We start from the raw sequence: 10,619 nt of genomic DNA, 5'->3' as shown, positions 1-10,619 counted from the left end.
ACCAGGAGGATTTGGAATGCCGTGCCATCATTCAAGAAGTTCTCATTCAGCCTGGCAGACAAATCGATTGATTAATTTGCAGACTTTTTGCTACCAAGTGCGTTTCATCTATTGTCACGAGACATCCGAGAAGAACGTGCATTATTCATTCAAATTACAAACACGAACCCTTCTGGGTAAAAATGGCTTTCATTCAGGAGGTTTTTTTCTGGGGTGAAACAGATGGTGATCAAGAAGGAGTTCAGCAAGAGACGAATAGTGCACACCATAAATTCACGCCACTTTGGATGCCTCCAATCTCCTTCGACACTTTGATTTCCCAGGTAAAATCACTCGGCGCGGGAAAAGCCCCAGAACAGCAAATCTGCAGAATCACCATCCTTTTTGCCGGCCCATCTTATCTTCAACCTCTTAATTCAATTTTCTTTCTCACGCAAAAGAACTTTCCTCTCCCATTGATACCGAACTTTGTATTTTATACATTGCCGAAGCTCAATTGTTGCCAGGAGAATCGACAAAATTGAAATTTATGGCGTGAATTTTCCGGACATTGACAAGGGAAATGGAAAAATGGAGGTGTGCTGGAAAGAAGATGGATGCAATAAATCACCATTGGGGACTTGAAGAAAATTTCAATTCGTCAATTTGTAAGTTTCCTCATTTCCACTGGGCTCCTCTTTTCTTCTCCTCCTCCGCCTCTTCATCCGCGGCCAAACTTGGCCCGCACCAGACAAGAAGTTGACGTGCGAAACCGCAAGATGGTAAAATTGCATAAAGTGAAAAGGAGAGGAACAGAATGAGATGGAGAAATAATAGGAGAGGAGAAAAAAGAAGAGAGACATAAATATTTCAATGTCATAGTTATGAGGTGCACATAGTCATTAAATGTGTATTAAAAAGTGGCGGTGGGAACGACGAAATCACGTAATCAGTTAAACGGAAAGGCGGAGTCGCCATTTATATCAAACGTACAAATTTTTCTATATATTGTCTGTCTGTGCATTTTGCCAGACTGCAATCGCTCGTGGACGTCTCATCATCATCTCAGGAGATCTCTTCTTCTCTCCACCCAAACCACTTTATTCCCTGCCATTGTTCACTCTTATCTCGCGCCAAATGGACAATTTCGGCCGATTCTTCGCCGGCGTCTTTTTTATTTCGCCCCAATTCGCATTCACAGCCCCATTTCAATAGGCAAGTTCACAATTTTGCGTTACTTTCTAAATGCAAGACTTACCAGAAACAACTGACGCCAAAAAGAAAGATCTTAGATGATTATAAAATTAACCCTATTCAGTACCTTCATTCAAAACCGTCACGAACCATTTCGCATCATATTTTTGCGTTGTCTTTATTGCTTTTTTAAGCTCCCTCTATCACCTTGCTTTCCTGAACATTTTATAGCTCGTATCATTAAATTCGCCAAACACGGAAATGCATATGGAAAATCATGCTTGAATAAGGCTCGGAATACAGAGCAGAATTGCGGTGGCTTTTTCCTTGAGGCCGACGAGGGTTAAAGCACTTCAGCAACCTTTAAGGAGAATTGTAAAGAGCCAAAGACTTGTCTTCCCGGAGATGAGAATCACCGTCATTATATTCTTGTGTGATTCTTTCAGTCACCCCGGCTCGAATGTGCCAAATAATCGAATTCTCTGTCAATCGTCAATCAGATATCGCGCAAGTGGGGATAATGAAAGGCCGCGACCGATGATGAACAACTGAGAATGTGGAAGATGAAAATGATTTTTTCCATCTCATCCCAATAATAGCATCTTTTGGGTAATTCCTAATTTACATTGTACGCTTTACCATGCATACATACACACAAGTGACAATCACCAGTTAGATTTGAACAAAAGATATTATTGAATATGAATCTCTTTAATACACTTTTTTGTCCTCATCCAGCGCTCGTTGCCAAATGAAAATTGCCCCACGCGAGGGGCGGCGAGGCGGCGCGGGGGAAGAAATTGTGTTGTGATTGAGATGGAATAAGACGAAGATGGAGATTTTTGTCAATTCATCATGCACAGACGACAAGTCAATCTCTGTCTCTCGCACTTGGTGGACTTTTGTCCGCATCAATCGGAGCCGCGCGCACATTTCATATTGCTATGAGCGTCTTGCCCTTTCAATCTCTGTCTTCCAGCACAACACAACATACCTAATGAACTTTAGTGTATTGTACTCAAGGTCACGCCGCGACTCCGCTAAGTGTGTATCACTGGATTCTGCATGCAAAGCAGCCAGAAACATCGTCATATCGCTGTCCCAATGGAAGTTCAGCCAAACGAAACCTCAGCGCGCATTTCCAGGTTCTCAAGACCACCGATTCGCTGCAGAGCCAGAGCTTCGACCCGGGCAAGTAAGCCCCACTGAAATCCCCCATCGTGACAGGCTCAATACAGCACGAGGAGCTACTTGGGGAATTGTACAATTTTCAATGTTATGCATTATTGTTATGTGTATTCAACACAGTGAGCAAAATTGATGGTGATTCGCCTTCATTGTGTGTCACAACAGAGTCGCGCGAGATCTTTCCCGGCAAAGCGACAAATAATTTTGATTAATTATCATTTGGCCGGCGCATTATGTGGCTTTTCATCTTCAACACATTAATAATCGTAATGTTACACGCATATGAATGTCCTACCGCAAATAAACCTCGCGCACACACTCTCATCCCGATCCCCGGCGCAACAATGGGTCCCACATCGCAGACAAGGGCCAGAGAGAAACGGATTATAGGCCATCGGCTGCTTGTTGGCTGCCGTTTCTTGCATCTTCCGCCCATTATTGCCCATCTTCACTCTTTTTCACTTGCGCTTTTGTCATTTTTCCCTCAAAACACTCGCTCTCAGTGCCCGAATGGCCAAGAAGATTTATTAAAATGTGTACGCTTCAACACTATGGCCACAGAGACCCGCCACGAAGTTCTAAGCTTGGGAACATTTTCCATAAAGACCCCGCGAAGATACGCTTTCAATTTCTACCTTTCCCCCTTTTTCAGAACGGAAAATTATTTGCAGCTTGATTTGTAGTGTTTTGATTGGCATTATTGTCATTCAGAGCGAGTCAAACTTTTAACCTTCAGTGCTTTTTATATCAAAATTGTGCTATTCTTTCACATTCATCTGAGCCCTTTAAATAAATCGTTGACATTTAAAGGCTTTCAAATGTCAGAACTTCCTCTATTCATCGCATGTCGCGCTGCGAGTCATTTACCCGACAGACTGTGCCCATTCTTGAAAGCAATTCTGTGCTGATATTATGCCTATTATGCAAATAAACAGCGAGTAGTAGATTTAGGGGAAGAACATTTTCACTCCTCTAACAGTAAGGAAAATCCGGTTAGTAACCTATTTGTATAAATTTTCTCACCCCTGTTTGCACCCGAGAAATTCTGTGCTTACGCATAAGCAGTAGAGTAGTGAAAGCGCGCATGCAACCGGGACGGTTGCTCTTGACAGCTGATGGGGAAAAACAACTGAAAATCCTCGTGAAAACCGCTCTTCCTGTGAAAACCATTCACTTCAAGGATGGAGGACGAGCAAGTGCACACTGAACTCGTGGACACGATAGTGCGCGAGGTGAAATCGCAGGGACTCTTTGATCAGTTCCGCAAGGAGTGTCAAGCTGATGTGGACACCAAGCCAGCGTACCAGAACCTCCGACAGCGCGTGGACACGTCGGTCACGACGTTCCTGGAGCAGCAGGAGTGGCGCCCAGACGCCAATCGCATTCAGCTACGAGAGAAGCTGCGGAAGAACATCATCGGGTGAGTATCTTTGCGTGCGCGGTTGTGAAATTCACGTGACCTTCAAACTCTTCGTTTTCAAGGTTGAGCTTCCTGGAGACCGGCGTGGACAGGATCGTGGACCAGGTGGTTAACCCGAAGATATCCACAGTCTTCCTGCCGCAGATTGAGGACGTGGTGTACAAGTACTTGGGCATAGAGAAGCCGCAGCCGAAGCCGAACAACATGGAGAACGGAGAGCTGAAGGTTGACTTGATGCCCACGGATTTGCTGGAGGCAGTAAGTCCGGACTCCAGCAAGTCTGACAAGTCCAGCCTGTTGGCCGCTGATGACGTGAAGGAGGAGATAACTGAGGAAGAAATCGTGCCGGAATTGAATGAATCCAATGACAGAATTGACGATGAAGAGTCGCCGCCTTTCGAGCCTCTGGAAGGACACCCGTCGAGTCCGCTCAAGAAGGAGGAGAAAGAGGATAGTCAGGACACGAATGTGTCAGGAATCAGTGGCTTAACATCCCAGGATTCAGTCGATTCAGAGGCGATGGAAGTAGACGAAGTGAAGACAGAAGCCGAGGAACCCGAGGAAGTTATGCAGCCTCCGCGCATTGATCAGATGGTGGAGAAATCAGAAGTACCTGAACGAACAGTCTCAGAGGTCGTGGAGGCCATGGATGTGGGTAATCAGGATTCGCAGCTTTCTCAAGTGTCCAGCAACAGTCGCCTGTCCATTGTCACGAATGAGAGCGACTCCAAGGACGGCAGCCTGAAGATTGACCTTTCTGAGGAAGCGCAAATGCCTGAATTCAGTGAGAATCATGATAATTCTCAGTCTCCTGTTGAGAAACTGACGACATTTGACATCAAGAAGGATGAAATAAAATTCCAGCAAGCCAGGATTTTCGTCCAACCGCCAGAGCCTGAAGATCCACCACCATTGCCTCCTTCGCCGCCTCCGGAAGTTAAGCCCCAACTCCCGGCGCCCCCGGAAAGCAGGCCCGAGAAGAAGATAGATGCCGAAGTGTCTTCCTCTCAGGAGGCCAAGGAAAAGCACCACAGTTCGGAGAAGAAGAAGCCCAAGAAGAGCTCAAGATCATCGCAACACAAGGACAAGGCTCGAGAGAAGAGTCGCTCTTCATCTTCTCGGGAGAAAAACGCGAAGCCCCAGGAAGACGATTCCTCAACGGCTCTGGACAGTGATGCCAGTCCTGTTCTTCAAATCGTCGAGACGGACACGATGGATAATGCAGATTTGACAGTGACAAAGACAACATCCGACAAGCAATCGTCACACAAGAGTTCCTCGAGTTCTTCTCATCGCGATGACAGGAAGAAGAGTCACTCTTCCCACTCCAAAGACAGTCACCGTCGGGATCACCGGCGACATCACGACAAGCACAGGTCGTCGAGCCAGAAGAAGAAGCCCAAAGAGGAGAGTTCGTCGAAGAAGAAGGATGACCACTCGAGTCAGAGGGAGAAGCAATCAGAGAAGCGCCGATCGACGGACAGGGATTCCAATGATGGCAACAGTGGACCAAAACCATCGAGCGCATCAAGTCAGCCCGCTTCAGGAACTGGAGGAGAGTCGACAAACTCATCAGTCTCCAACTCGCCGCAGAACTCCGATACGCAGACAAAGCAAGAAGCCGCCGCTCCGCCGAGTGACCAGCTGGCCAGCTCGGGGGACTCAGGCGAGAAAGTCGTGATGCAGACCAAACCTATAATCGTGGACCAAATCCTCACGGCCAATAGTGAGATCAATCTCCAGATGATTGTCAATCGGGCGTCGAACGATCCCACGCTGGCGAAGATTGAGGAGCTGGCGAAGAAGTCTCTGGCCAAGAAGAAGCCCAAGATCGCGTCGAACTTCAAGGAGGCAAAGCGACTGATGAAGATGCGCAAGAAGATTGATCTGGAGAGCAAGAAGAACATGGAGAAAGCCATGGTCTTGGCTAAGAACTACATCAACTCTCAAGCTGAGAACGATCCAACAGTGACTGATCTGTCACAAGGCATTGAACTGGAGTTTGTGTGCATGAAGTCCATTGCCGGACCGATAATCTCCAGTCCAATCAAAGTGGAAGCACCGAAATTGCCTACAGTGAAAGCGGAAGAGGTGACATCTAACATTGACGATGGGATTGGCGACAGCGAACCAGAGGAGGAGCTTCTCTACTTCCCGGATCCGCTGTCCAAGCATCTGCAGAGTGTCTGTGAGAAGTGGTGGTGGGAGAAAGGAGGAAAGATGCTTGATGATAAGAAGCCCAAAACTGAGCCGAAGATGAAAAAGTCTCCCAAGAACGGAATCATTTCTCCACCAAAGAGACCAGCTGATCTGAACGACATCAAGAGTGATCTTCCCGAGGATAAGCGACTCAGATTGACTCCGAATAAGTTTGGTGAGTTTCTATCTTGCTTTTCTTCCTGTAAGTTCGGCATAATTTTGAGATCCGTTAATTTGTGGAAATTTTCTTCTCTGCAGGCGATCTTAATGGGAATGAGGACGTGCTTGAGGACAAGAAGAGCCCCAAAGTGAAGACGACGATCACTCAGCAGCAACGCTACTCGAGTGACGATCTGTACAAGCCGCGGCCCTTGATCCACGGCCAGAGGACGCGCAGACGAGGATTGGATGCCGTCGATGGCGTCTAGCTTTGCTTTCCACTTATTTTGTATGACGATCGCCAAATAAAGCGCGCGTCATTTTATTTGTACACACATTGAAGTCCACGAGTGCGCTTCATTCACAAAATTGCCGTGCGAAAAGAATGGTAATTTGCTGGCTAAGCTTGTGTGCGTGCGAGTCGGTGAAAGAAGAAAGTGGTTTTTCCGTCTCGTCTGATTCAGTCTCAATTGCGGATTTCGCGTGTGCAGGTCTAAGTCATTGACTGCGAGGTTCTCTAGCAAAAAGTGCGTGCGGAGGATTTGTGTAATATCGCCACAGGAGAATCTCAGAGTGAGTCTTCAGCATCCAGGAAGGTTGATTTTGCAAAAAGTGCGAATATGAAAGTGGATCGTTGTGTGACACTTTGGCGGATACTCTTCTTGCTGACCTGGATTTGTGCGGCCAATGGGATTTACCTGCAGAATTCCACCAAGCGTCCTGATCGTCGCCACGACTCCGTGACATCCTGGACAGACGCTGTGGACGAACAGGATGGCCTGTGGTCAACTCTTCTCACCGACTGGACGGTGAGCGACGATCAAGAGGATTCTCACAGAATTGGAAAAGTCCTCCAAGTGACCAGAAGGTACATCCCAGCGTCGGGATTCTTCGTAACCCGTCGCACTGGAGAGGATATCGAACTGGAGCCGCACAGACGCCATCCAGGGAAAATCCTGGACTTCAATGCGCCTGTGAAGGAGGGAACAGCTCAGCGGGAAGTGTCCGAGACGGATCTCTATCTCCTGGGAGCCATTGAGAAGCTGGTCTATCGAGTGGATTACATGGAGAAACGCCTGAGGAGAACCGAGCAGCTCCTCTATTACATGATGCAGGGCAACAATCAGAGAGAAGGTCAGACAATTAGGAGATTTTCCTTCCTGCAGTATTAATCCCCTTTCTTTCTCACAGCAGATCCTTGTCCTGAAAACTTCACGAGGGCCGGAGGGAATTGCTATCACTTCGGAATCAACAGGGAGATCAACTGGAAAGCCGCCAGCAGCTTCTGCAAATCCATGGGCGCTCATTTGGCGGAGTTTGAAACGGTCGGAGAGTATAAAGACGTTGCTCAGTTCCTCCTGAACCATCAAACGTTCAAAGAGAAGAACTTCTGGGTCGGAGGACTCAACCCGGGTCTTCTGTGGATCTGGTCTCACTCGGCAAAACCCATAAATCCGGACACAAATCTCGCGGACGTGGTCAACAGCACTTCCAGTGTGCAGAGCATCAAGAAGGGCCCCAAACCAGCGCAAAAACCCGCTCCTACAGCATCACAGGAGAAGTTGCTGAACATCAAGGGATCCGGGAGATGTCTGAGTCTCACATTCGCTCCCAATTCGCACAATTACACGTACTTCGGCCAGGATTGCTCCTCTCGCCAGAATTACCTCTGCGAGCACATCGACCGGAGTCTGGAAAATGAAATATCGCGGATCTCCCGACAAATCTTTCTCAATTAAGCATTTATTCAGTTTCTACAAACAGACAATTACATAATTTATTTATTTAAGGCTTGTGTAGAATTTCACTTGCAATCCCAGACCCAACATGGCGAGTCCTACGGTCAGCCCAAAGAGGATGCGATCGCGCAGGCCAGCTTTCAGGAACACCGGCAAGCCGTCGTTCTTCTGGAATTTCTTCTGCTTCTCCTTGAACTTCCTGAAGGCCTCCTTCATTTCGTAATTCTGTCGATCTGGTCCTTTCGGAGGATTTGGCATTGGAGCGTGCACGGCCATATCTACCACGGATTCAGTGATCTTCTCCATGGCCGCTGATTTCAAGTCTTCAGGGGCGTCAAGCTTCCTTCCTGCCATATCAATCCAACTCCTTGAGGTACTTCCGATTTTCCTGACGGATGATGAACGCAAAAGACCCAGCATTTTCCACGCGTTGAAAATTTTCAAACAAAATCTCAAATATGCGCCATCTGTGATTTGAGGGGTGAATGAAAAAATAGTGCGAAGATGGTTTGAATGAGGATTCATCCGTAGAATTCCGATGATTCGTCTTCTGCAATTAGCTGAGCTATATATTTTTATGATTCTCTTGAGTTCTTTTTTCTACAAGACAATATTCATCAATTGTAATCAATGCGAATGAGAGATATGCATGATAATTGTTTAGTTTGCGAATGGATTGTCGTCTGCAGAATTGTCCTCCGCCAATCCATTGGAATCCCAGAAGAGATGCGCAATTGGTGCTCACGTGGTCTCTTTGTTTACAATTTCAACATTTTCATGGAGGCTGTGTAGTTGAGTTTGAGGGGCTGAAACGTTACTTTCCCCTCAGTTTTAGAGCTCATAATCTCTGTCACTGTGTGCCTTGTGATATTCAGCGTGAGAAGACGATTAGTGTTCGTCGTGCTGAGTGTTAAATCCTGCCAGAATCTTGTAGTAAAGTTGGGGTGTTTATTCAATGGATTCAGAGTGATTTCTTTGTTTGCTTCTGGCAAAATATCTGCCTTATCTCGCCACTGAAAATTGATAAGCCAGACATTCAGGGTCTGCGGAGAACACCGAATTTTCAGTCCGCTTCAAAAGCAACTCGGCAATGTCGTGGTGAGGAGTCAATTTTCCGAAGCATTCGCTGACAGTGCATTTCTCCAGCATTACTCACCAAAAGTGCCTCGAGTGACCATGGATGTCGTGGTTGTGAAGCCTACCAATATCGCCATGAGCCAGGATCACACGAAGATCCTGGCCATGTTCGTCCTGGGCGCGGGCAGCTTCTTCATCGGCATGGTACCTGCTTGGCTGTCGCGTCGCCAGCAACGAAATTATCCCCTGCTCATCTCTGTGCTGCTCTGCTTCGGCGCCGGCATCCTCCTGGCCACATCCCTGGTGCACATGCTACCAGAAGTGCGCGAGAAGTTGCCACAGTACGCAGAGATCATCCTCTGCGCCGGATTCTTCATAGTCTACGTTGTGGATGAGCTCGTGCACTTCTTCTGCGGCGAAGCGATTCAGCACACGCACCATCCAGTCGACGTGGAGAGCAGCGGTTCCCAGAGAAGCTCCGTTCCTAACTACCAGGCCACGGCGCCTGTGGAGTCGTCCGCTTTCGGCGCAGCTCCCTCCACGTCATCCGAGACGCAGAGCCTCCTGCACAGGCCCTCGACGTCGACCGGGCACGATTCCGGGGGCGCGCGCGAGTGCGCGCATCGAGACGAAGTGGCCAACTCGAGGATCTGCCACGTGAGTCACGCGGAGCCATGCGAGGAGACGCTCACGGGACACTTGGGGCTCCTCTGCGCTCTCACGCTACACTCGCTCCTCGAGGGACTCGCCATTGGGATCCAGGACTCAGCTTCAAAGGTGAGTGATTCCACTGAGAAATGTAAAGACTCCGGGGTTGAGCAGCTGCATGTTCTTCCCCATTTCACCCATATTCTCAGTTAAAAAGCCCCGCAATTCGATGATCTTTCAATCACTCAAGCCTGTGTTTTGGGAAAGAGTTCTCATTCCATCGTCATTTCTGTGATACGCTTATTTGTTTGCCTTCCCAGCGTATTTCTCAATGTAGTACGAATTAGATAAGACGATGCTATTGACTCAGAGATTCATCTGAGAGCCGCCTCTACAGTCTCTCCCCATTCAATCTTGCAGGTGATCCTGCTGGTCGGCGCTGTGGCCGCGCACAAGTACGTCGTGGGCTTCTGCCTGGGCGTCGAGCTGAACGCCAACCTCCGATCGACCGTGCGCTCGCACTTCTTCGCCATCCTCATCTTCGCCTTCGGGTCCGTGGCGGGCATCGGGATCGGAATGGGCCTGGTGGACCTGCAGTCGTCCTGGACAGTGACGAGCGTGCCGATTCTGCAGGGTCTGGCCGCCGGAACGCTGCTGTACGTGACTGTGTGCGAAGTGCTGCCCAGAGAGAAGGCGCGCTGGCACCAGAGACGCAGGGCTGCAGGCCTGGCGCAGTTCCTAGCCGTGCTCGTCGGCTTCGTGATCTTAACAGCCATGAACATGTTCATAAGTGAGTTGGAACCGCTGAAAATCTCCGACTACAGTTAAGAATCTCAATGCTATTTTATTTTAAAACACATATTTTCCTCTTTTCATCCATTGCAGCTGAATGAGGAGCTTTTTGTCACTGTTATGTGTTTTTTTTGTGTGTTTTATGACATGGCCAAAGGAAAAAAGCATGATCTGTTTTTAAAGCGCAAATAAATTCACTATGAGATATCATAAATTTCAGTAGA

General features: G+C 48.0%; 4 protein-coding genes across 5 annotated transcripts; 3 read left to right on the top strand and 1 right to left on the bottom strand.

Annotated features, from left to right (window-relative positions):
- Positions 1-3,438: 3,438 nt before the first annotated feature.
- On the top strand, positions 3,439-6,481 carry LOC132260390 (biorientation of chromosomes in cell division protein 1-like 1). The gene is made up of 3 exons (XM_059758463.1): positions 3,439-3,781; positions 3,844-6,155; positions 6,239-6,481. Exons 1-3 carry the CDS (start codon positions 3,543-3,545, stop codon positions 6,406-6,408), a joined length of 2,721 nt encoding a protein of 906 aa, XP_059614446.1. The 5' UTR covers positions 3,439-3,542; the 3' UTR covers positions 6,409-6,481.
- A 14-nt stretch (positions 6,482-6,495) lies between these two features.
- LOC132260416 (uncharacterized) lies at positions 6,496-7,878 on the top strand. 2 transcript variants are annotated; one of them, XM_059758500.1, is made up of 2 exons: positions 6,496-7,273; positions 7,331-7,878. In XM_059758500.1, the coding sequence occupies exons 1-2, from the start codon at positions 6,760-6,762 to the stop codon at positions 7,876-7,878; spliced, it is 1,062 nt and encodes a 353-aa protein (XP_059614483.1). In that variant the 5' UTR covers positions 6,496-6,759. The 2 variants fall into 2 exon arrangements, with proteins under 2 accessions (XP_059614483.1, XP_059614492.1); XM_059758509.1 differs by having other exon boundaries at positions 6,505-7,273; positions 7,334-7,878.
- A 42-nt stretch (positions 7,879-7,920) lies between these two features.
- Positions 7,921-8,610, bottom strand: LOC132260432 (uncharacterized). The gene has a single exon (XM_059758535.1). The coding sequence runs from the start codon at positions 8,401-8,403 to the stop codon at positions 7,921-7,923; it is 483 nt and encodes a 160-aa protein (XP_059614518.1). The 5' UTR covers positions 8,404-8,610.
- Positions 8,611-8,615: 5 nt separating this feature from the next.
- Positions 8,616-10,619, top strand: LOC132260427 (zinc transporter ZIP3). The gene is made up of 3 exons (XM_059758521.1): positions 8,616-9,732; positions 10,024-10,393; positions 10,489-10,619. The coding sequence occupies exons 1-3, from the start codon at positions 9,055-9,057 to the stop codon at positions 10,494-10,496; spliced, it is 1,056 nt and encodes a 351-aa protein (XP_059614504.1). The 5' UTR covers positions 8,616-9,054; the 3' UTR covers positions 10,497-10,619.

Source organism: Phlebotomus argentipes, unplaced genomic scaffold (genome assembly GCF_947086385.1).
Source record: "Phlebotomus argentipes unplaced genomic scaffold, Phlebotomus argentipes genome assembly contig_6, whole genome shotgun sequence".
Lineage (NCBI taxonomy): Eukaryota > Metazoa > Arthropoda > Insecta > Diptera > Psychodidae > Phlebotomus > Phlebotomus argentipes.
Note: the sequence above shows the minus strand (reverse complement) of the source record. Positions and strands in the feature narration are given on the sequence as shown.

Coding starts and splice junctions, on each gene's coding strand:
- LOC132260390 (XM_059758463.1), top strand. CDS start 3,543: ATGGAGGACGAGCAAGTGCACACTGAACTCGTGGACACGATAGTGCGC. Junction 3,782..3,843: donor CTGCGGAAGAACATCATCGG/GTGAGTATCTTT, acceptor TTCGTTTTCAAG/GTTGAGCTTCCTGGAGACCG. Junction 6,156..6,238: donor ATTGACTCCGAATAAGTTTG/GTGAGTTTCTAT, acceptor TCTTCTCTGCAG/GCGATCTTAATGGGAATGAG.
- LOC132260432 (XM_059758535.1), bottom strand. CDS start 8,403: ATGAATCCTCATTCAAACCATCTTCGCACTATTTTTTCATTCACCCCT.
- LOC132260427 (XM_059758521.1), top strand. CDS start 9,055: ATGGATGTCGTGGTTGTGAAGCCTACCAATATCGCCATGAGCCAGGAT. Junction 9,733..10,023: donor TCCAGGACTCAGCTTCAAAG/GTGAGTGATTCC, acceptor TCAATCTTGCAG/GTGATCCTGCTGGTCGGCGC.
- LOC132260416 (XM_059758500.1), top strand. CDS start 6,760: ATGAAAGTGGATCGTTGTGTGACACTTTGGCGGATACTCTTCTTGCTG. Junction 7,274..7,330: donor GGGCAACAATCAGAGAGAAG/GTCAGACAATTA, acceptor TCTTTCTCACAG/CAGATCCTTGTCCTGAAAAC.